Below are 23232 nucleotides of genomic sequence, written 5' to 3'. Positions count from 1 at the left end.
CACTTAAATTTGATCTTTACCTCTCTTTGATTCCTGGGAACAAGGACAATGTTAAATTCTCCACCAGTCAAACTAAATTAGGAGCCCATTATTGGTAGTCAGGTTCTCTCTGAGAGTATGTTGTGACTACCATTTTTTCCCTGAAACTGACCTGGCTACTAACTTTATTCTCTTAGGTGAGAGATGGCATAGCCATTTGTACATGTAGACCACTTTTTTCTGACTTATAAATCACTACCTTTGGATCTGAGTTACCAAGGTTCAAATCTCAGTTCTGGGTCTTTTTTTTTTTTTCTTTTGGTACCAGGGATTGAACCCAGGGGCAGTTTACCACTGAGCTACATCTCCAGCCCTTTTTATGGGGCTTGCTAAGTTGCTTAGGGTTTCACTAAATTGCTGAGACTGGCTTTGAATCACGATCATCCTGACTCAGCCTCCAGAGTCATTGGGATTACAGGCATGCACCACCATACCTAGCTGGCTCTGGGCCATTTTTGTGACTGTAAAATTAGATAATCTGTCTATGCCTCTATTTCCTCATCTGCAAAATGTACCTCAGAAGCTTATACAGAAGATTACAATCAGATACTGTAGATGAGCTTTTATAGAGTTTGGCACATGGTATGAATGCAATGCGTGTCAAATTTCTATTTCTCATAGAATGGGAATCATCCAATTAGGTCATTCCTGAAGTTCCATGCAGACTCAACTGCTTCTTGGAACTTGCAAAACAAGGATACTTCTTCCCTATCCACCAAAATATTGTTAACATGGAAGTCCAGTTTTCAGTAATTAAAACAAATGATGTCATTCAGAAAGCAGAGTTGCATTCCTCTTACCCAACTGTTCTTACATCTGGCCCCAATATTTATGTTCTCTGCACTTTTGGATTAGAAAAACAGAATTCACATAAAGACTTAGGTTGTCCTTACTGGTGATCACAAATGAGACAGCATGAAGCTGGCAAGTTTCTCTTGAGTTTCTAATTTCAGGAATGGAGCACATGAAAGCTGAACATCTAAACGGGCTTTACCCAATCCTGGATGCATTTTTTGTTTGTTTGTTTTCGGAGCCCCACCATACAACCACAGGTAACCACATAGCTTTATTGATGATGAATTCTTACTCCTTCTCCATAGAAGACATTTCTGGATCATTGTAAAGGCAGCTAGTTCTGAGTGCAAGGAAAAAATAGGAAGTAGTCAACATTTTCTCCACTCATACTGCTAAGTCAGCACAACTGATTTGGGGCATTTGAAACTGTTTAATGTGGTCCCATTGCTATTACTGAGCAAATCTACATCAGAGCAGATGATGAGATTAAGCTGTGACTTTTTCCACATTGGTTTTGAAATACAATAATTGCCCATGATTTAGAAACATTAAAAGAAAGACTTAAAAATGTCAAATACCTGCTGTGGTTTTCTCTGGTCTGGTCATTTTTCCTGACTTTTTAAACCTCTTATTCAGTGAACATAATATCATAAATTTTATTTGTACCCCAAATAATCAAATATTTTATACACAAAGGAAAATCTCTCTCATGCAGCCTAATTTTTGTTTACACATGAACACAGTTAGCTTTCAGTTTTCATAAGAGTGAGGATTTTCCAAGACACTAAAAGAAAAAAAACATTGGTGTCAGAGGTTTCCTTGAACACTGATCTCTCCATATAGCTGAGCTGTGTACAGGTAATCCTAACACTAACCTAAACCAGGTGTGTCCAGGAGGAAAAATGTAATCCAATAACATAATAAAGTGAAAGTTTTTGAAGGTGTTTGTTTTTTGTGTCATATTAGCTGTTTTGATAGTCCATATTGGTGCAATTACTGTTAGCAAACTTTGAGTTTGCTTTATATTAATTTCTGATTAACACTTTGTATAATTCAACTTTTACTTTTCTTCCACCTCTGGTGTTGTTTGTTATTAGCAAATATCATTTGAAGGGATTCTATGATCCTTTTTAAAGGCAAGAGTTTCTTTCATAATGTGAATAGTTTTACAAGCCAATTTATCTGTTTGCATATAAGAGGTTCAGTGATAAGACTAGTGGGTTTTTTGTTTGTTTCTTTCTTTCTTTTCTTTAAATGGCAGAAGGCTATTTTCCCCAGGCAGGGTAGTGGCTTTCCTCCTCATTCTCCACCCTTCTTGCTGGTGGTCTGGTATTTTTATAGAGAGTATTTGGCAACTCTAGTGAACAAGGACGGTCAAGAAAGTGTTGACAGTGTGCTAGGAAAACCTAGCAAAGCTGGAGTGAAATCAAGAAAGGGCAGTTTTCCAAACCCAGTCGTTCTGCTTTTTAATTTAGAGTAATCCAAAGAAAACAGCAATTTGCAAACCATTTAATTCTGTCACTCTAAAGAAGGCAGATGGATTCTTCTCCATTTGCAAAATAAGAATAGGTCTGTGTGTAGTATTTATCCTTCGAAAGTAGTTTCCTTCCTGTATAGATCTAAGGTTTTAAAGAAAAGACAGGTCAGGCTGAGCAAATCATTTTCTGAATGTCAATGCTACTCAATTTGGCATGCTATTTAAATGGTAGTGTGTGTGTGCATGACAGATTCTGTTAGAATAAAAATTATGTCATTTTGAGGGTTTTTTTTTTTTTTTCATCTGAATGGATGTTAATTCGCTTTAAAGAAAAAGGACAAGAGTATTGTAAGAGTTAACTATACTGTTGATAAAATTTCTAAAGCAAAAATTTGTTTTAAAATGCTATTGGAAAGAAGCAACACTATAGACAGATAGGGTTTGTTCTTTGATAAAGTATATGTTCGCCTCTGGTTAGAACTAGACCGAAGCTTTCTAATAAGGTCACATGGAAAGTCAGAACACATCTGTCAATAGAAAGAACCTGGGTGTATCCGCCTTATAACCAAGATATGTAGTGATCATGTTTTCTGGACCCCAAATCATCCTATAGAGTTTGTCCTAGGATTTGGGAGCAGCTGCAGGGGCTCAAAGGTTGTCAATGTAATTGGTGGCCAAAATTGCAGGATTCTGAGGCTTTCCAATCACTGAGGGGGACAACGGAATACAGTGCTTTCTCCTTACAATGCAAAAGGGCAAATATTTTTCAGTTTCACTATCAAATGAAACAGGAACAATTGGTGGATTCTTTCGAAAAATTGCTATCTACTGCATCCAAAGCAAAAGCACAAACTGCTAACATCTATCAAAAAAAAAGTTTTTGTTTTGTTTTGTTTTGTTTTTGTTTTAAACTTAGCCCTTTATTTTAAGGCAGAGACCTACAGTATAAGCATCACTGGAACCACCTGATTTCAGCCCCACCTGAGACTTGCTGAACCAGAAAATCTCAGGATGAGAGCAGGAGACTGTTTTAATAAGTGCTCCAGGTGACTGTGATGTACAGTAAAATTGGGGAGCCACTGTTCAAAAGTAATGAACCTACTTTTATGTAAATGCATTAATTTTTGCAGCATACATTTATTGAACTCTCAGGCATGATCAATGTGCTTTTTTAAGAGGGAGATTGAGGCTTTTCAGGGCCATTTAAAATATTTAGGTATTTGAGAGAAAAAGGAGAAAGCTACACAATGAAACCAAAAATAACTGTTTTACTATGGTAGCCAAATAGGAAGAGTAGCAATATGGAAGGGGGGGGGGGGAAACCTATTGAAGGAGGCAAGATTTCATGGCAATAATGAAAAAAAAAATGACAATATGACTTTGTAATAGGTTTGGCTGGGAAATTATTGATGTCTCCTCTCGATCTTTTATTTTGAAAATGGCTCCTTGATTTCATTAATATGTTATCCTCCTAAAAGAGAATGCATTGAAGTTTCTTTCTGGAGGAACCTCATGACACAAACCAATCGAGTGCATATAAATGCTGTACATTACACCAACACGTGGTTCCTAGATTCCTAAAATCTTCCTTCCACAACTACTTATTTGTTATAGTTGAGTTGGAAAGTAAGAAGATTCTGTTAGAATAAAAATTATGTTATTTTGAGGGGTTTTTTTTTCATGTGAATGGATGTTAATTTGCTTTAAAGAAAAAGAATAAGAGTATTGTAACAGTTAACTACACTGTTGACAAAATTTCTAAAGCAAAAAAACTTTCATTTTTAATACAAAAGATTCACACTACAGGCAAATAATTCTATAGGCTACTTACAATAAAAATGTGTTACAGAAAAAAAATGTCTAAATAAATTGTATTAATGAGGAATTGGTATTTATTTACAACAAAGCAGTAAAACTTAATTATTTAGATCATATTCATTTAGAATTTATAACTGTTTGTAGACTTCCTGCTTTCATGCTCTGTTAAAATGAATGCCTGCTGTAAAAATCAACAGTGTAAGCAACATTTGAAATGGGGAAGCAGCTTCAAGTACTTTACTTAGTGTGGCAGGATCTCCAGAGTAGCACTTATCTACATTTAACATGAAGCTTCAAAATATTTCTTTGTAACTTGGAACAAGAAAAAAAAGATTGGGTACTTTTTCAGAGGAGCTTTGGGCTGACTCTAGGGCTATTTTATAGCTCTGTAAGGGGAGAGGTTAACTTGCAGATTTATGACCAACAGAGATGCAAATACTTTCTGATAACCCAGTGTTACAGTTTTTTGCCCTACTGGACATTAACCAGTTTTGTATTTAACCCAACAACCTTATCAAACATTCTTTTGTAAATAGCCTATATGGTAGTCCCCTCTTATCTGTAATTTCTCTACTAGCAGTTTAAACACAGTCTGAGAATATTAAATGAAAAATTCCGGGAATAATCCATGAGTTTTAAACAACCTTTATTATATTTGTTTATTATTGTTGTTGTTAATATTGTTATTACTAGTTATTGTTAATCTTCTATTCTGCCTAATTTATAAATTAAACTTTATCACAGCTATTTTATTATAGAAGAAACAGTATATTTAGGGTTTGATGCTGTTTGTGCTTTCCAGAATCCATGGAATGTCCTGGAACAAATAAGATAATAATATCCAGCTGATAAAAGGGAAGTACTACATATCTCTAATTTTCCAATGCTCTTCAAATTGACTTTAATACTTCACTAGCTCCCAAATTAAATAATTAGTTTAATAAAATCATTGGAATGTGTTCATTTTATATTCTCATGAGCATTATGACTTTTACTTTTTTGAATATCATACCTCAACAATAGTGAGCAATGACTTTTTTTTTTCTGCATTTTTCAAAATATCATGGAGGCTCTGAGTTAAGGAATGTTTCCAAGTTACTAAATAAGGTGATACTGTTGTTTTAAATCTTGGAAGGCCATAAAATTGATTCTACAAAAATCTTCCAAATTTTAACTTGCTATCATTTCCCCCATAAATAGAATGTGTGAAGTTCTGCTCACAGTCATCTGATGTCATATCCTATGTGGTAGTGCCTGTGACAATTCTTTTGTTATGGTGTCTAGAATTGCATATTAAAAAATTAAACAGTGACAAATGCTTTCCTTAAGATAACCAAGATCATGGGGAAAAGACTGTAGAAAGAAAAGCAGAGATTGCATTTACCATGGGAGAAAGACATTTTTAAAATGCAGCATTCTTATCAGGATGCAAAAATAAAACACCAAGCATGCAGATTCTTCCCATTCATTCCTGAAATCTAAGCCAAAGTCACACCAGCTGCTAAATTAAAACCAAGTCTTACTTAGCTGCTTCTGAAGCTTCTCTCAGTTCTTCATCCAGTCTGCATGAGCAAAAATTACCGATGTAGAAAAGAAACAAAAAAGAAGCAAGCAGAGCATGAGAGAATCACCCAGCAAAGCAGAGCCAAACATAAGTGGTGTGTGTTTGCTTTTAAGAACCATCCTCTGGAGCATCAAGACACAGTTAAATATGGCGTCATTTCCTCCCATTGGGCGTTCGGTGTGGGTTACCTTTGCAAATTCCTTCATAAAGGTATATGTGAAAATTGCAAGGGGATCATAAACATGCTGGCTGAATAAAGCTGGAAACATCCACATCAATGTGTTGGAAACAGTTAAAGTTAGCTTGCAGCCTGGGCCAAGCCAAGGGTGTATCTGGTTTAGTAGGTTTCAGTTGCAGATCAGGTTGACCTCAACAGCTTTACACATACGACAAAGAACAGAAATGGTAGACAAAGGACTGATACAACAACCTCTTGCTTTGGTAGCATGTTGAGGTCACCCAGGAGTAAAACACTGGAGTGCACACACAGGGGGTCCAGCGTGAAGGTTATCAGGAGATTTTTACCTCACACTTCTCTTATAAGATCTCTCTTCATCGTACCTTATGAGATAAAAACGGATGCCATGAGGAAAATAAGCAAATGGATGGAAAAATGACAGGTAAATGTTTAAAACTGTGAGAGAAAAATTCTATCCAAATAATCATCAAATTGGCTTTTGGGAGAAAACATATTTTCTTTAGATGTAATCAATGAGTCATAATTTAAAAATAAACACTGTCAATCCTCACTCTTTGTGGATTCCATATTTGAAAATTTACCTGTTCACTGAAACTTATTTGTAGTCCCATAGTCAACATGTGGCACTTTTTTGGTCACTTGTGAATACATACAGGGTGGCCAAAAGTTTGAGTCGCCCAGTATGCGTGCACATCGCCAACTGAGGTCATGTAGGTGAGGCTCTGCCTTCTTGAGTTTCACACTGTAAACAAATGTCTTTTTCTAGTTTACTTGGTGATGTATTTTCCTCACTTTTGTTCTTTTGTTAGTGATTTTGCTATTTTAAATTTCCCCCAAAATGTTGTGCCGAAAACGTTGCCTAGTGTTGCTGTATACAAGAAGGCTGTGACCTGCTTCACAGAGGATATATGTGTTAGAGAAGATCTGCTTAGACACATGTTGTAGTGCCTTGAGTTCAATGCTCATGAATCAACAGTATATACTAATAAGGTATCTTTAAACAGAAAAATACATAAAATCAACTAATATTTTGATTGGGTTATAAAAATGTTGTGACTGGAGACTTACAGAAATGTATTTTCCCTAGGAATAATAGTTCAGTATTTACTAATTGGCTACAATGATTTTATGGAACCTAATTGCCACAAATAATGAGAATTAACTGTAATCAGTTGATTAATCAATCAAATCAATCAACCAATCAGTCCCATTCCTGGTTGAGCAAATTTTCCATCATGTAAGCCCTTTGATGATAGACTCTATCCCAGCTGAATATTGGTCATGTGATTAGCTGAGATCAAGTCTTTTGTATGTTATTTAGTAACAGAAAAATGTTATGGCTTGTATCATTTGAAAACTGCATAATGTGAAAACAAAGACCAGTAACAGAAACAGCAGAAAGGACATCCCAGGGAGATGGATTACAGAAGACAGAAACACGGACAAGTGGGAGAACATCTGGCTGCTAAATATCTATCTCCAAAAGAAAATCTTTCTGAATGGGACCCTTCTTCCTGAGGTAACTTTTCCCACATTGAGCCCTGGAGAACTGATATACGCAGACAAATTAAAACAGCCTTGGTCATATTTAACTTTTCAATTAAATTTCCCCATACTGCAGTGAGTATCCAAAAGCAACATGATTGTAATAAATAACATTCTAGATTACCAACTCTGCCAGGTGGTTTCCTGAATGTTTGAAGTACACTGTTCTCATTCAGTCTTGAGGACCATCCCATGATGAATGAATTACTTTCCCATTTTACAGATGCTGAATTTAAGAGTCAGATAATTTAGTAGGTTGCCTGAAGTCTCAGAGACATTGAGAAATAGGAGGGAAGCTTCAAATCTAATAGCCTCCAAAGCCCATTCTCTTTTCATTCTATTGTCTCTCCCACACCATGGACGCATTACCTTATTTACCTGGAAAATGACCAATGGAAGAGAGAAATATCATGTCATCTTTTACAAAGAAAGGCAGCATTATAGGAGATGCATAGCCAGCACTTTTTAAATTTAAAGAGTAGCAGTGAATTTTGGATATGGGCAGCAGGCCAAAGCTGTGAGGTGTGCTGGTTGTGGTAACTCTCTGATGTTATTGAGGATTAAAGCCGCCATTGTTAGGATATTACAAACACTCTGCTTGATTCAGCTGAGTCCACTGACCACTATAAGTCCATCAGTATCCTGTATTTATGCTGATTTGGGAGATGGAGAAAAACCAGAATGCATTTATCTACTTCTAAGATTTGAATTTAGACGGACAGCTTAAGGGAGATAAGAAATTTACCATAATAAGACATGGGAATTTGGGTGCCAGGCTGACTTGGATTTGAATTCTAGTTTCATCTCTTTCTGGTTCCTACTTATTCTTTCCCAAAGTAAGTTCTTCTTCTTCTTCTTTTTACTTATAGGTGGATACAATCCCTTTATTTTGATTATTCAGTTTTTATTTTATGTGGTGGTGGGGATGGAACCCAGTGCCTCACGTGTGCTAGGTAAGCATTCTACCACTGAGCTACAACCCCAGTCCACAAAGTAACTTATCAGGACCATCTATAAAATGGGGGTTTACTATGGGAATTAAATCAATGATATAAAATTAACTCCTTTATGGCAGGCACATCATAACCTAATAGACATACGTTATTTAGGTTTTATTTGTGTGTGTGTGTGTGTGTGTGTGTGTGTTTTGCTAGGAATCAAACCCAGTGTCTCATGCATGCTAGGCAATCAATCTACCACTGAGCCACAACCCCAGCCCTAGATACGCATTAAATGAGAATCTTTTCCTTCTAGTTTTTTTTTTTTTTGTTTGTTTGTTTTAAATGAGAGGACTGTTTTGGAGCTCAAATTGGGAGGAAAGTTTTGGTTCTATCTCATTGAGGAAGCTATGCAATATTTGAGTTTTTTTCTTTGAACTGATGGTGAAGTCCCTTTCAATTCCAATCAAATCAAAACTGGTGAGTCAGATGCAGTGGAAGAAAAAAAAAGGTACACAAAAAGCAGTGGTTCTTTGCAACAACATAAAAGATAGGAAATGTTCATTTTCAAGTGTCTCCAATTTAACATCCAGCTCTAAGTACTTGTTTCATTAACTTTTACTCTTATTTTGGAGCAAAGCTCTGAGACCTTCAGCACCCATGCTTTTCCTTAACAGGCTGCCATGTTACTCTGTACTGAGCAAGAAAACCACCCTACCCACCACTGGGCAAATGCCCTCTGCCTTCTTATCTTGTACCTAAAGGGAATCATGGGGGAAAAAAAGAGATTTAGAAGAAAACAGAAAGAGTTATTTCCTTGTATTTTCCTGGAGTCTTACAGACAAATTTCTTCATATAAGACAATAATGAAATCCAAACTATGCTAAGATCCTACTGTTTATGTACAGAGTGGGGATCACAAGTAATGAATGCACTGGTTAATATTAAATTTATACTTTCTTCAAAGTGAAAGCAGAATTCAAGGTAAAAATGAATAATAATTAATCATTCCAAAAGAAAATTATGTAAAGAATGATCTGAAAGAACAGTAGACTATAGTTTATGGGAAAAACTATACATATTTGATAACATTTAATATTTGTTTTAAATATGCAACACTATTTCCCCACTATTCAAGAAAGGACTTATTTTCCATCCACTTCTTCCACAAATATACTATTTCTTACCAAATCTTCAGAACCATCAGACTTACTTGATGATACTCTCTGGAATATGGATGCAATCCATTGGGATCAGCCCGCTGAGTTCTGATAAGCTATTAACATATTTAATTTTACTGCTGAATTTTGAACTAAAAGAAAAAAAAAAAGAAAGAAAAGCATTATCATTAGCTGCTACTTCTCCATTCTAAAGTCATTGTCTCTTCTTTAAAAATCTTTTTTGTTTGTTTGTCTGTTACTTTTCTGGTGCTGGGAATAGAACCCATGACCTCACATATATGAAGCAGCACCCTAACCCTCTGATCTACACCCCAGTCCCCAAGTTCTGATGTAACACCTTGGCCCAGTATTTTAAGAAGAAAGCTTAACACTATTTGAATAGTCATCATGGGTCAGACACTGTTTTGCTGTTGCCACTGTTTTCTATTTTTTTAACTTGACAAGTAAAAATTGTAAATATTTATTGTGTACAACAAGATGTTTTAAAATGTGTATGCATTGTGAAATGGCTAAGTCAAGCTAATCAACATAAGTATTACCTCACATACTTATTGCTTTTGGGGGTAAGAACACTTTAAATCTACTCTTAACAAGTTTTTTTTCTTAGTAATTTTAAAAACTAGAATGCATTGTTATTAATTACAGTCACCCTATTGTACAATAGCTCTCTTGAACTTATTCCTCCAATTATAATTTTCTATCCTTTGATGATTTCCCAACCCTAGTTCCCAGGGACCACCAATCTATACTCTATTTCTGAGTTCAACTTTAGTAGGTTCACATACAGTGGTCCTTTACTTGCTATGGAGAATTGGTTCTAGGATCTCCCCCAACATACACATACTTCGGATGTCAAAATCTAATGATGCTCAGGGCCCTTACACAACACAGTTATATGCAGTATTTGCATAAAACCTATGCATTTCTCCCTATATACTTAAAATTATCTCTAGATTATTTGTAATACCTAATACAATGTAAATGCTATATAAATAGTCATTATACTGCATTGTTTTAGGGAATGATGATAAGAAAAAAGTCTGTACATGTCCAGAGATACATTTTTTTGTTGTTGTTGTTTAATTTGTTTAATATTTTCAATCTGCAGTTAGTTGAATCTGCGGGTGCAGAACCCATGGATATAGAGGGCCGACCATATAAATGAAATCATGTCATATTCAGCCAGGAATTATTTTAAGTGATATATATATATATATTACACACACACACACACACACACATACACACACACACACACACACACATATATGTATATATATCCACTTATATATTTTTTTCTATAGCCTAGAGAGGTAGGTACTATAATTATCCTTTTGTCAGTTTTTAAGGATAAGGAAGCTGAGACCCAGGGTCTCACCATTAGTAATTGGCAGCACTCTGGGGAACAGAGTTTATGACTCCAAAGTCCACACTCCTGACCACTCCTCACATGGCTTCCCCACAGCAGCTGCCTCTCTGAGTAGTCACTGGATTATGTTTTCTTTGACTTTTTGCTTGTTTATTTGTTTTTAACAAACAAAAATTGTATAATGAGTCTTTTCATTATCTACCAAGGTTAATAATATTAATAATATATGTAAATATATATGTATATATTAATTAATATATTTATTTATATATGTAAATATATGTTAACAATATATGTAAACTCAATTTTGTCTTAATTTTGTAGTTTTATTTTAGAATACTTTTTTTTCTTCCATAAATTTTATTTTTCCATATTTTTATTGGTGCATTATACTAGTACATAGTGGTAGGATTTGTTATTTCATATTTGTACATGTGTACAATATAACAATAAAATTTGATCAATATTATTCCCTAGTATTTCCCCATTCCTTCCCCTCCTCCCACTTTCTGCTACTTTCACTCTACTGATATCTCTTCAATTTTTTTAAATTTTAATTTGTTATATATGACAACAGGATGCATTACAATTCATATTACACATATAGAGCACAATTTTTCATATCTCTGGTTGTTTTCATTTGAAAGTTTTAATTTGTAAGTTTTCATTTGAAAGTTCAATCCAACATCAAAAAAATGTGTTCCAATAATTGGATTTGAATTACAAACAGCTTGCATCTAAGCAGGTTCATTTTAGACATGTGTAAATGTATAAAAAACAACTTGGAAGGATATCAGTGAAACTAACTGATAAGAGAATTTGCTTCTGGGGAATTGGTAACTGCTGAAGGAAGAATTTAGTCCTACCTGTAATAAGAAGATGCATTTCTGAAGAACGTGTTTTCTAATATTTGTGTAATTGCAAACTTATTTTTAAAATATAAAAATTCCAGCTGAAAGTGAATTTGCTCAAGGTTCTAACATTCTCCATAGTTTCACATGAACACACCTCCCTAGTCTATGGGATTGTGCTGATCTGGGTGCCAATAGCACTGTCACACGTGCTTTTAGCTACTGTGCATTCTGGTAAGAAGTTTTTTCAAGGCTTTTTTATTTTTTCTATATATCTACCTTTAATATTTTCCTTAAGGTTCTAACCCTGGGCCTGTGGACTATGACTTCTGGACAACCTTCCTGTCCATAAAGTCACTCCTATCTTTCTTGTTAAATCTTGGGCAAACCCACATCACCAGTGATAGACTACATTAAGCATCTTTCTTGCTTTGGAGTGTGTGAATGAAATTCGGGTTTCTTTTGGTTGTTGTCTGTTGTTTGCAACGCTATGGATCCAACCAAGGGCCTTGTGCATGACAGGCAAGCACACTACCATTGAGCTACACCCCAATCTTTAAGTTCAGATTTTGCTAAAGGCTGAGTGGATAATCAAGAATCAGGAAAGAAATCATGCAAGGGGAAAGCCTCCAGCTCCAGGGGTTTGCTCCTTGGAATTCACAGCTCTCCAAACATGTTTTGTTCTATCCTGCTTGGTGTACTTGAATCTGTTCTTTCGTCTGCCTGGATTGCTCTTCTTCCTGTTTTCAGCTAGTCAATCCTGGCAGGGTGTTTCAGTTGCATCCTGTATTGTATATGTTTGCTTATCTGCCTATGTCCACTGCTGGATTTTGAGATTCTTGGGGACAGCAGTGAAGCTGTGTAAGTTTTCCAGTATATAGAAGACCATTAACTCATTCTTTAAAATGAATTTGCCATAATTGAATACAAAAACATATCAAAAAAGATAGTGCACCATGAAGTAGGGTTCATCCCAGGAACGCAAGGTTGGTTCAACATACGGAAATCAATAAATGTAATTCATCACATCAATAGACTCAAAGATAAAAATCATATAACCATCTCAATAGATACAAAGAAACCATTTGATAAAATACAGCACCCCTTCATATTCAAAATGCTAGAAAAACTAGGGGTATCAGGAACATACCTCAACATTTTAAAGGCTATCTATGCTAAGCCCAAGGCCAACATCATTCTAAATGGAGAAAAATTCAAAGAATTCCCTCTAAAAACTGGAGCAAGACAGGGATGCCTTCTTTCAGCACTTCTATTTAACATAGTTCTTGAAACTCTAGCCAGAGAATCAGACAGACAAAAGAAATTAAAGGGATACACATAGGAATAGAAGAATGCAAATTAGCACTATTTGCCAACGATATAATTTTATACCTAGAAGACCCAAAACATTCCACCAGAAATCTCCTAGAACTAATAAATAAATTCAGCAATGTAGCTGGATACAAAATCAACATCCATAAATCAAAGGCACTTCTGTACATCAGTGATAAATCCACTGAAAGAGAAACTAGGAAAATCACCCCATTTATAATAGCCTGAAAAAGAAATACTTGGGAATAAACTTAATGAAAGAGGTGAAAAACCTCTACAAATAAAAGTACAGCATGCTAAAGAAACAAATTAAAGAAGATCTTACAAAGTAGAAAGATCTACCTTGTTCTTGGATAGGCAGAATTAACATTCTCAAAATGATCATACTACCAAAAGCACTATACGGATTCAATGCATCCCAATCAAAATCCCAATGACATTCCTCATAGAAATAGAAAAAGCAATCATGAAATTCATCTGGAAAAATAAGAGACCCAGAATATCTAAAGCAATCCTTAGCAAGAAGAGTGAAGTTGGTGGCATTACTATACCAGACCTTAAACTATACTACAGAGCAATAGTAACAAAAACAGCATGATATTGGCACCAAAATAGACTGGTAGACCAATGGTACAGAATAGAGGACACAGAGACCCACCCACATAACTACAATTATCTTATATTAGACAAAGGCGCCAAAAATGTACATTGAAGAAAAGATAGTTTCTTCAACAAATGGTGCTGAGAAAACTGGAAATCCACATGTAACAAAATGAAATAAAACCCCTATCTCTCACCATGCACAAAACTCAACTCAAAGTGAATCAAGGACCTAGGAATTAAACCAGAGACTCTGCATCTAATAGAAGAAAAAGTAGGCCCAAATCTGTATCATGTCGGATTAGGCCCCAACTTCCTTAAAAAGACTCCTATAGCACAAGAAATAAAACTAAGAATCAATAAATGGGATGGTATCAAACTAAAAGGCTTCTTCTTAGCAAACGACACAATCAATGAGGCAAATAGAGAGCCTACAGAATGGGAGCAAATTTTTACCACTCGCACATTAGATAGAGCACTAATTTCCAGGATATATAAAGCACTCAAAAACCTTAACACCAAAAAGCAAATAACTCAGTCAAAAAGTAGGCCAAAGAACTGAACAGACACTTCTCAAAAGAAGATATACAATCAATCTACAAATACATGAAAAAATGTTCATCATCCCTAGTAATTAGAGAAATGCAAATCAAAACTAAGATTTCATCTCACTCAAAGACAGTATGGCAGCTAGGAAGACTACAAACAACAATAAGTATTGGTGAGGATGTGGGGAAAAGGCACACTCATACATTGCTGGTGGGACTGCAAATTGTTACAGCCAATATGGAAAGCAGTATGGAGATTCCTTGGAAAACTTGGAATGGAACCACCATTTGACCTAGCTATCCCAGTCCTCACATTTGCTCAAAGTCACTGAATTAAAAGCAAGAATCCTCACATTTGCTCAAAATACAACTCTTGAAATGGCTGCCTGGACTCTTTAACCTAATTTTGGTGACATATATGATATTTGTTCAGAAGAAATGAAACAGAAAGACAATACTGTACCTGGTCAGTATTTATTTTCCATTTTCATATTATTCTGCTTTCCTATCTGTTATAAAATAACATATCATTGAAAAAGTTTTCTCTATTTCCTTTTCTAATGTGGCATGGAAGTCCTATCACTTCATGTTCCATGTTCATAGGAAGCAATTTAGAGGTTGTGTTTTACAATAAACAGGGGGGAATATTAATATTCAAATATTAACTCTTAATTAGGGACTCCTGCTGTGTAGAACAAAGTATCTTTCCAGGAAAGGTTGAGTCAAAATAAATTTTCCTAAATACTCTCAGCTTATAAATTATTTTTATAGAATAATTTATATACCTAAAAAAATCTACTAGTAGTGCTTTTACTAGAATGATAACTGTACCTTATAAAAGGTCGTGTCACCGCAAGGATTGTTCTGATGAACCAAGAAGGATGAACAATGATGAATGATTTCAAATTTTTGCGCAATCTATTTTGAAGAAACAAACAAACAAAAAATACCTATTACTTTTAACCCATTTTCAGTGGGAATTAAATAGAAAATAAATCCCCAAATAAGAATATCTATATTCTTATCTGATGGAAAGTACAAAATTGCCACGATTAACAAAAAATGTTTTTCAAGACATAATTTGAAACATATACGATTCAAATCTCATTTTCCCATAGAAATAAATGTAAAATAGAACAGTAGTATTATTGGAGTGCATATATCTATAGTCACCATGGTGTATTTTGTTAATGATGCTTTTCATTTTTGTCAATATTATCTTTACTCTTTTGGAAAAAAATGTTTTGTTTTGTTTTTTGTTTTTTTGTATAACAAGGATTGAACCCAGCTGTGCTTAGCCACTGAGCCACATCCCCCTCCACCTTTTTAAAAAATTTTTGAGACAGGGTTTTGCTAAGTTGCATAGGGCCTTGCAAAGTTGCTGAGGTTGGCTTTGAACATGCGATCCTCCTCCCTCAGCCTCCCAAGCCACTGGTATTACAGGTGTGTACCACCAGGCCCAGCTAAGAATGCACTCTTAATAACAATTTTGACAATTTATTTAATCTTAGTAAGTCTTGTTTTTTTTTTCTTTTGTTTAAAGAAAATTTACCATTTTAACAATTCTTGGTCTTTGCGCACATTTTTTCAGCATTTGTAGCATTATATTATTAACATTGGTATCATAAAACAGGTTTGTTTCATATATAACTGGGCATTCTCATGTTCTTATACAAGGGGATGTAATACATACTGGATATCATAAATTTGTATGCTTATTATATCAATTTTCCTGTACATGGCAATAAAATGTTTTTTCCTAATAAAACCAGTAGGGGGCTGGGGATGTGGCTCAAGTGGTAGAGCACTTGCCTGGCATGCGCAGGGTACTGGGTTCGATCCTCAGGACCACATTAAAAAAAAAAATAATAAAGATGTTGTGACCACCAAAAACTAAAAAATAAATATTAAAAAATTCTCTCTCTCTCTCTCTCTCTCTTAAAAAAAAAAAGTATGGACAGAAGTATCTCAAGGACACAAAAGCACTGGATACCTTGAACTGACAGTGAATACTGAAACACGAGCACAGTGCTATGCAGACCACCATTGTCCCAGTGCACGAAACAGCAACCAATTCACATGATACCACCCAAGAAGCTCAGGTACTTTAACTGATCCACTCAAGTCACATATCTATTGGCAATAGCACATGCACAGTTTAAAATAGCCTTGGTCTGTTGAGTTTGACTCTATTCACAAAATCTGGGAAGGTTGTACTTTATTTCAACTTTGAGGTGTCAAGTGACACTTTTATTAGTATTTCTATAATTTATTGCTTTAAACATGCATAACTCCATGTTTTTAAAATGTGACTGCATATTTGGTAGACTAAAAAGAAATCTGATATGAGAGCTGTTGAAGGAGTCGACACACTAGTTAAATAATGGAGTCCACATACCGTCTGTCAATCATCTGGTAGCATTTCTTCATCCAGCCAAGCCCTGGCATCTTCCTTCTTGGGGTAGCACCATTCAGATACACAATCATGTAGTCTTCAGCTACCATCAACTCTAAAGTACTTATTACGTATCTGATCACAGGAAGGAAAAGGAGTTTTTCAGTTTCCACGTGAAGTATTTCATCCTGTTCACACCATAATTATGTAACAAATTACAGAGTGAATGACATTTTAGTAGAGTTGTGATTTATTACCACTTTATCTCAGGAACAATGCAATTACTTAAGATCATTTCTCTGAGGGTACTACTCATTTCTTTGTATGGTTATCTAATTTTTGTTTGCTTGTTTTCTAAATTCAGGTACCACAGAAAAATACATGAGTTATAAATCTGACTTTCAGAAATGATAACTATGTCATCAAACATTAAGGGCAACTCATATTAAACAAGGGCAGAGATAAATGAAGTCAAGTTTTCATCAGTGGATTAAGAACTTATTATCAGGAAACAAAAATAATACTTTGCGCAAAGGAAATGTTACAGACATTTTAGAGGGAGAACAAACTCTGCTCACTTTATTTTCCATGAGTTCTACTGACAAAAGAATTCCTTTAAAGGTTCTAGCCTCTTAAACAACACTCCTTGACAGCAATCTTATTAACTTTTTATCAAAGGCTCAGGATATTCTACATCACCTACTTCCCTTAATTGCCATTACATACCCACAGACATTTATTTACTCAAAGCACTTTGTCATAAGCATCACTCACAGGAAAAGATTTTCCATGACATAGTGGTAATCCGCCCGACTGCTGTCTGGCAGAAAACAGGCGGCAAACACAATGATGGCATTTAGGCCGTCCCCATAGTATCCTGGGGGACAAACAAAAAAACATTTGTAACCGATTGAAAGCTCTTAACAAGATCCTATTGATAAATCTGAAGATTTGGCAAGTATGTGTATGGAAATGATAGATATAGCATGAGTTGACTAGAGTTCTATAGCATATACAAATATAATTATCTTTTGATACTCAAGTAACTTGTTAAATATATAGTGTGAGCATATTTGGATGATTTTATGTACTGTACATAGTTGTGCATGGCACATGTATCTATACCTATCATATATATATATATATATATATATATATATTTTCAACTTATCAAAAAAAGTAACTTTTTTTCCTCCAGAGCTTATACATGCCAGGTAAGCACTTCACTCCAGCCCCAGGCAACACTGTTTTTGCAATTTATATAATACAAATTTATTTTTAAAAGCTAATTTATATACTATTTCTTCATTCTGATAGCTAAGAAAGAGGTTATGTTGATTCTTTTTAGCTCTTTTTAGTTGTAGTCCCCAATTCATTCAGTTCGTCACTGAACTGCAATATCATCTCACACCCACACACTCCAGTAACCAGATACTAGTCAACAGACATGTACAACACCTTTGTTTGATTTCAAGGCCTGGTCACTTGTGTGTAATACCCCTGGGACCTCTGAACTCAATAGGTAGCATAAGGTGTATGAGAAAAGTTCTAGCCAGGCTTAGAGTAACTGAGCCCAGAATTTAGAGCCTAGCCTCTTAAAGAAAGGGGCACGCTCAAGAAGGGCCTGGCTAAATTCTCTTTGAGTTTTATAAAAATAGGTGGTTTGGGAAAACTTGAGAATTACTTCCTAATAATAAGATGGTGAGGGTGGGGAAGTGCTGTGTGTAGGTGATGCTGAGGAAATAGGAGATGGTCAATGGAAGTCAGTGTGGCCATTGACACTTCAAGGGCTAAGGAACATGTAGACACATCTCAGGACATTATTCCTGTCTTTTGAGAGATCTGACATCATTTTGGCATTGTTCTGTCTTTTAAGCAAATTTTTTATTCCCTTAGAGCTCATCATTGAAATTCATGGCAGGTGTCTGTCAAATCCCCGTAGGTAGGAGTATAGAACAAATTGCGTCTTCAACACCGAAACTGGGAAGCGATGTCCTGTATTGTCATTTGGGTGGGGGGTGCTGAGTCTTGAACCCAGGGCCTCAAACATGTTTAGCACACATTCTACTGCTGTGTCACAACTCCAGCCCTAGGTGACACTTTTTTGACTTATTATTTTTAAAATAGCCTATCATTTTTTTAATATCCCAATTTAAATGATATTTAAATATCATCTAGTTCTGGACAACAGAATCATGAAATAGAGATTCCCTCAGAGTTTTGAGAAGGACAGAACACACATTCATGTCTGAGTTGGTCCTCTCAAACTCAGTGTTGCACTTTTTCAGAATTCTAAATATTCCTCTGGTGTAAAATGCTGACTGGGTATAAATTTGGATGGGTTAAACAACTCCTAAAAAGCAGTTTAATAAGATGTTCTCTACAAAAAGAATATGACTCTACTGCAAGGCGGTGGGGGAAGAACGAAACCAACCAAAAATATATCCAGCTGTGGGCTTGTGAGAATTACTAATTTGCGGTTGCTGTATATGGTGTTATATTCTACAAGATGCTACCTATGGAAGCAGCCACCCTGGAACTCATGTTTGTGAAAGAACATTACAGTAGCTTCCCTTCTGATGTTCTGCTTTAGTTCCAACTTTTCTAACATGTAAGCATTTACCAACTTATTTTCAAAATGCAAATATGAAGGAAATGGCAGAAAGAGATATATTTTAAATCAAGAAAAGCTTGTTCTACCAATTTCATTTCTGAGAATTCATAACTCAATGGAAATCCACGAAGGATATGGTGACTTAGCTAACACCACAAAGATATGCATTTTATACTGAGCACAACAAAAACAGTTCATTAAAAGAGACGACAGACATAATGAATCCAACAAAAAAAAAAAACAAATAAGCACACATCTTTATAAATGGGGCTGTCTGGCTCCAGGGTATCAGAATATTTTCAAGGTCATGACTGATTTTGATTTCTTTTTTTCTGGTTTCTGTGAAATTGTTTTTCTGTATTTTTTTATTGGCCCAACATTTTAATTTTTTATTGGTTGCATTATAATTATACATAATAGTGGGATTTGTTGTTACATATTCATATATGCACACAATATAGCAATTTTTTTTAAAAGAAGAAAGACGGGGGTTTATAAATAGTATTTGAGAAGTCATCTTAAATGGCAATTAGGCCCCTGTATGAATGCCACAGATGGTGCTCTCCAGAACTCATTTAGTGGAAGGAACACTTGAAGGATCAGTGTACTGCTTCGTGATCACTGTCTAAGTGAGGAATATTTCTTTATATAAATATTGCTGGACTTTTCAAATAGAAATAGTTCCTCATACTCTAGGTTAGAGTTGCTGTAAGAAGGGAAGAAGAGATGGGAAAAGAAGAGAATAGGAGAGAAGGTGACTTAGGAAAGGAAGCAGAAGGAAAACATTCCTCATGAAAGTTTTCCTCCTAAGTCAAGAGTCATCATCATCGGGCTTCAGGGACACTTTGGGTAATGCCTGCTGGCGAAGTGCAATAAGTAAAATGAGTGGGATCATTTGCTCATTGCCCCCGCTCCCACTCCAGAGGCTTCCTGGGTAAATTTCTATCCTAAAATATGCAGAGTTTCAGGTGAAGTTGCCTGTTGGCAACAGCATAACTTATATGGAGTTTGGTTTTTAAAATATTTACTTTGTCAGACTCTCTTCCTTATAAACATGAGGTAGACAGGATACATGTGGTAGGGGTGGGAACAACCCCACCAAGGAGCCTCCTTGGGCTATCTGAAGCAGTGGTGGCAAGCCTTACCTGAGGTGGCACAGACAGGCATGAAAGGGGTGTAACACAAGTTTGCTGGCCAGCAAATGGAATGGAGAGAGAAGGAAAGACGTCACAGTCACAACCCAAACACACACACACACACCAGCCAGCAACTCTTCTCCGCATTCTTTCCAGGATCATCTGTCCAGCAACATTTCAGAGAAGGTTACCTGAGTCTCCTATAATGAAATAAGAGAAAAAAAAAAAAAAAAAAAAGAACAAGAAAGGAAACAGGAAACTCCTTGTTAAAATTCTTTCGTGTGATTGTCCTTGGTTATTTAAATGTGTTCTCTAAGTTGAAAAAAAGCCATTTCTGGCCTCCACGTGACCCCATGCCCTTGACTTAGCAAAACTAATTATAACTATAACACTTTTTGCTTTTTTTTTTTTTTTCCATTTAAGCAGATGGCAGGGATAGTGTTTCTGGGATCATAGGAAGTGAACACTGGCGTTGTGATCACCTTAATTTGACTGGTGAAGTAACTGAAGCCCAGAAGAAGTAAATGACTGATAAGAGGCAGAGGCCACTAAGTGGCAAAGATAGGCCTTAAACTCACAGGTCTGCATTGTGTTCAGGACTTATGACAATAGCTCATATCAAAGTCGACAAAGCTGAAGACTGAACTATTTGTTCCAACCCACGGGGAGCACCTGGCAGTGTCGGACTTTGGGGCCAGCTTCTGCAACTCTTTTGCTAACCCCCCTTCCAATTTACCACACAGATCACTGTCCACGGTTCCTTAAGGACCAGAGGGGAAAAACGGCCTCATACCAAAAAGGCAAAGCTCCAGAGCAAGGCTCATGCTCGCTGAGAAGTCTGCTTTTTAAATGCTCATCAGAAGCCAGGATGACAAACTCAAGAGATCGGTAACCAAGAAACTTTGTCATCTAAGATCTGAGAGAGGGATATAAGTTTCCAATATGGAAGACAAGTCTTTGGCAAATTCAGAAGTAACATCCAAACACTCTTTACCTACAGGATACAAAAGCGGTTGAGCGTGTAAGAAGGTGGCCTCCTGCTGATGGACCGGATGAGAGCAGCCAGAGGTACATTCATGCAGGTCAGTGCCTGGAGGAGGCTGAGGTAAAGCCAGGGAGAGGAAAGGCACCCTTCCTTTCAAAACAAACTGGACAGTCACACAGACAAAATCAAGCTTGCCACACATGATGGAGGGGAGAAAATGCCAAGGGCAGGAGGTGGCAGGCACAGAAAGCTCAGCAAACCAGGTTAGCCCTAAGGTCTCAGGTGAGTTTCTAGAAGCCATGACAGGCAGAGGCAGTGGCTCTTCCCGACCATCTCGGTACTGCTGTTAATCACTTTGTCCTGATTTAGGCTCCAGCTCGATGGGCTTAACCCATCCAACCAGCCCACCTGACTTCCCAGGAGTTGACAAATAGGTGATTCTGCTGGGGGACTGAGAAAGAACTCAGCCGAGGACAGCAACATCAGAGCCTGCCTTCATCACAACACGAGGACCTTAAGAGCCGAGGGGGTAAATGTCGCCGGGATTATCATGGGGTGACTAATTTACTTTGACAGACTTTCCTGTATTTTCTATCCTTTTTTAAGAATAAACATAGGCCACACTTATAGTCAGCCTTTGTTTCATTTCCCAAAAGCAAACAAACCCAAAATACCCTATGGGTGGCACAAAGGAGGAATGACTCTCTGAGAAGATTTCGAGAGTGTTTCAGTTGTGGTTTTCACCCTAAAAACAAAAGGGTTTACTATAAGGTCACTTGTCTGTTAGCCGGATCAGGCCAGCCTTCATTCCAAAGAGGTGTGGGACAGGTTTCTCTCCAAGACCACTGTCCCTGACCCCACAGCAGCTACCACAGGGGCATACTGCCATTTCAGGAGAGGCAAGGCAAACATGGGGCATGGCCAAGGGCTCCGACTGGCATTCTCCATCACTGTCACAGTTGGGTTCCCTGAATGGTCCTGGTACTTATAGAAGGTGGCAGTGCATGGGACAGAAAGGAAAAGCTCTACTGATGGAAGGATGTTTAACTGAAATAACAAAACGTCCTCAGGTTCTTTAGAAAACAAATGTTGCGGATTTAATTCAGTGCCAAGACTCTTATTTCCCTGTACTCATTGAGGAAGACAGAACATAGACAGCAGCAATTGTCTGGTTAGCTTGCACTTTTTCTGGACCAGCTGGTTGGTTACAGTGGCACCTCAGGAGTGCGGGAAAGGAATTCATGCAGTAGAAAAATCAAAAGCCGTGGATGTTTTCTGAAGTCGACAATGTTCAATGTGTTGCTTGTGCTCCTCTGACTTTTTTGAATCTCAAATTAATCAAGGCTCTTATGCCCCTACAGGCCTCAAAAAAGCACTGAAAATACAAAATATGCTTTCCCCTTTCCTGGTCCCTCACTAAGCAGGTGGAAGCTTTCAAAGGGATTAGAAATTGTTGGACCTAGATCTGATGTAGTTTATAGAAAAGCAAACTTTAGGTAGGAGGAAATAAAGTACCAGGCTGAGTCTAAAAAGATTCCCAAAAGCTTCTGAAGAGAATTCAAAAGGCATTTTATAGAAATGAGTTCCACCAGGTCTTACTACAGGACATGGTATGACACACTATAAGCTATTCAGTTCAACACTGTTGATAGGAATTCCAAACAGACATTAAGACATTGGACAACTATGGCTTCTGAGAAATTTGGACAGATTATAACATGGCACACAAAGACCTTTTTACATTGAAAAGTTTTTGTTGTTGTTGTTGTTTTTGTTTTTTGCCATAGTAGACTTTCAAATTTTTAGTGGATAGAGGATAACGTAACACACTTAACTCTCTGTTACC

At 36.5% G+C, this 23232-nt stretch overlaps 1 protein-coding gene and 1 long non-coding RNA gene across 5 annotated transcripts in view; one reads left to right on the top strand and one right to left on the bottom strand.

The window, feature by feature from the left end:
* The first annotated feature begins 5143 nt into the window (after positions 1 to 5143).
* Positions 5144 to 22013, top strand: LOC114096564 (uncharacterized). 4 transcript variants are annotated; one of them, XR_011704085.1, is made up of 7 exons: positions 5144 to 6313; positions 7214 to 7411; positions 8307 to 8390; positions 16209 to 16358; positions 21145 to 21289; positions 21402 to 21483; positions 21756 to 22013. It is a non-coding gene; the product is annotated as an uncharacterized lncRNA (long non-coding RNA). The 4 variants fall into 4 exon arrangements; XR_011704086.1 differs by having other exon boundaries at positions 5145 to 6313; positions 7271 to 7411; XR_003583451.2 differs by lacking the exon at positions 5144 to 6313 and having other exon boundaries at positions 6329 to 7411; positions 20828 to 21289.
* The window catches only part of LOC114096562 (protein prune homolog 2), a 68003-nt gene continuing 54355 nt past the window's right edge, over positions 9585 to 23232 (bottom strand). The window contains exons 5-8 of the mRNA XM_071600554.1: positions 17426 to 17528; positions 16655 to 16786; positions 15088 to 15174; positions 9585 to 9687 (exon numbers count right to left, since the gene is read on the bottom strand). Of these exons, the coding sequence (XP_071456655.1) occupies positions 9585 to 9687; positions 15088 to 15174; positions 16655 to 16786; positions 17426 to 17528 (425 nt within the window). The remainder of the gene's footprint in view (positions 9688 to 15087; positions 15175 to 16654; positions 16787 to 17425; positions 17529 to 23232) is intronic.

Source organism: Marmota flaviventris, chromosome 13 (assembly GCF_047511675.1).
Source record: "Marmota flaviventris isolate mMarFla1 chromosome 13, mMarFla1.hap1, whole genome shotgun sequence".
Taxonomy (NCBI): domain Eukaryota; kingdom Metazoa; phylum Chordata; class Mammalia; order Rodentia; family Sciuridae; genus Marmota; species Marmota flaviventris.
The sequence above is the reverse complement of the archived record's forward strand: the minus strand, read 5'-3'. Positions and strand labels throughout refer to the sequence as shown.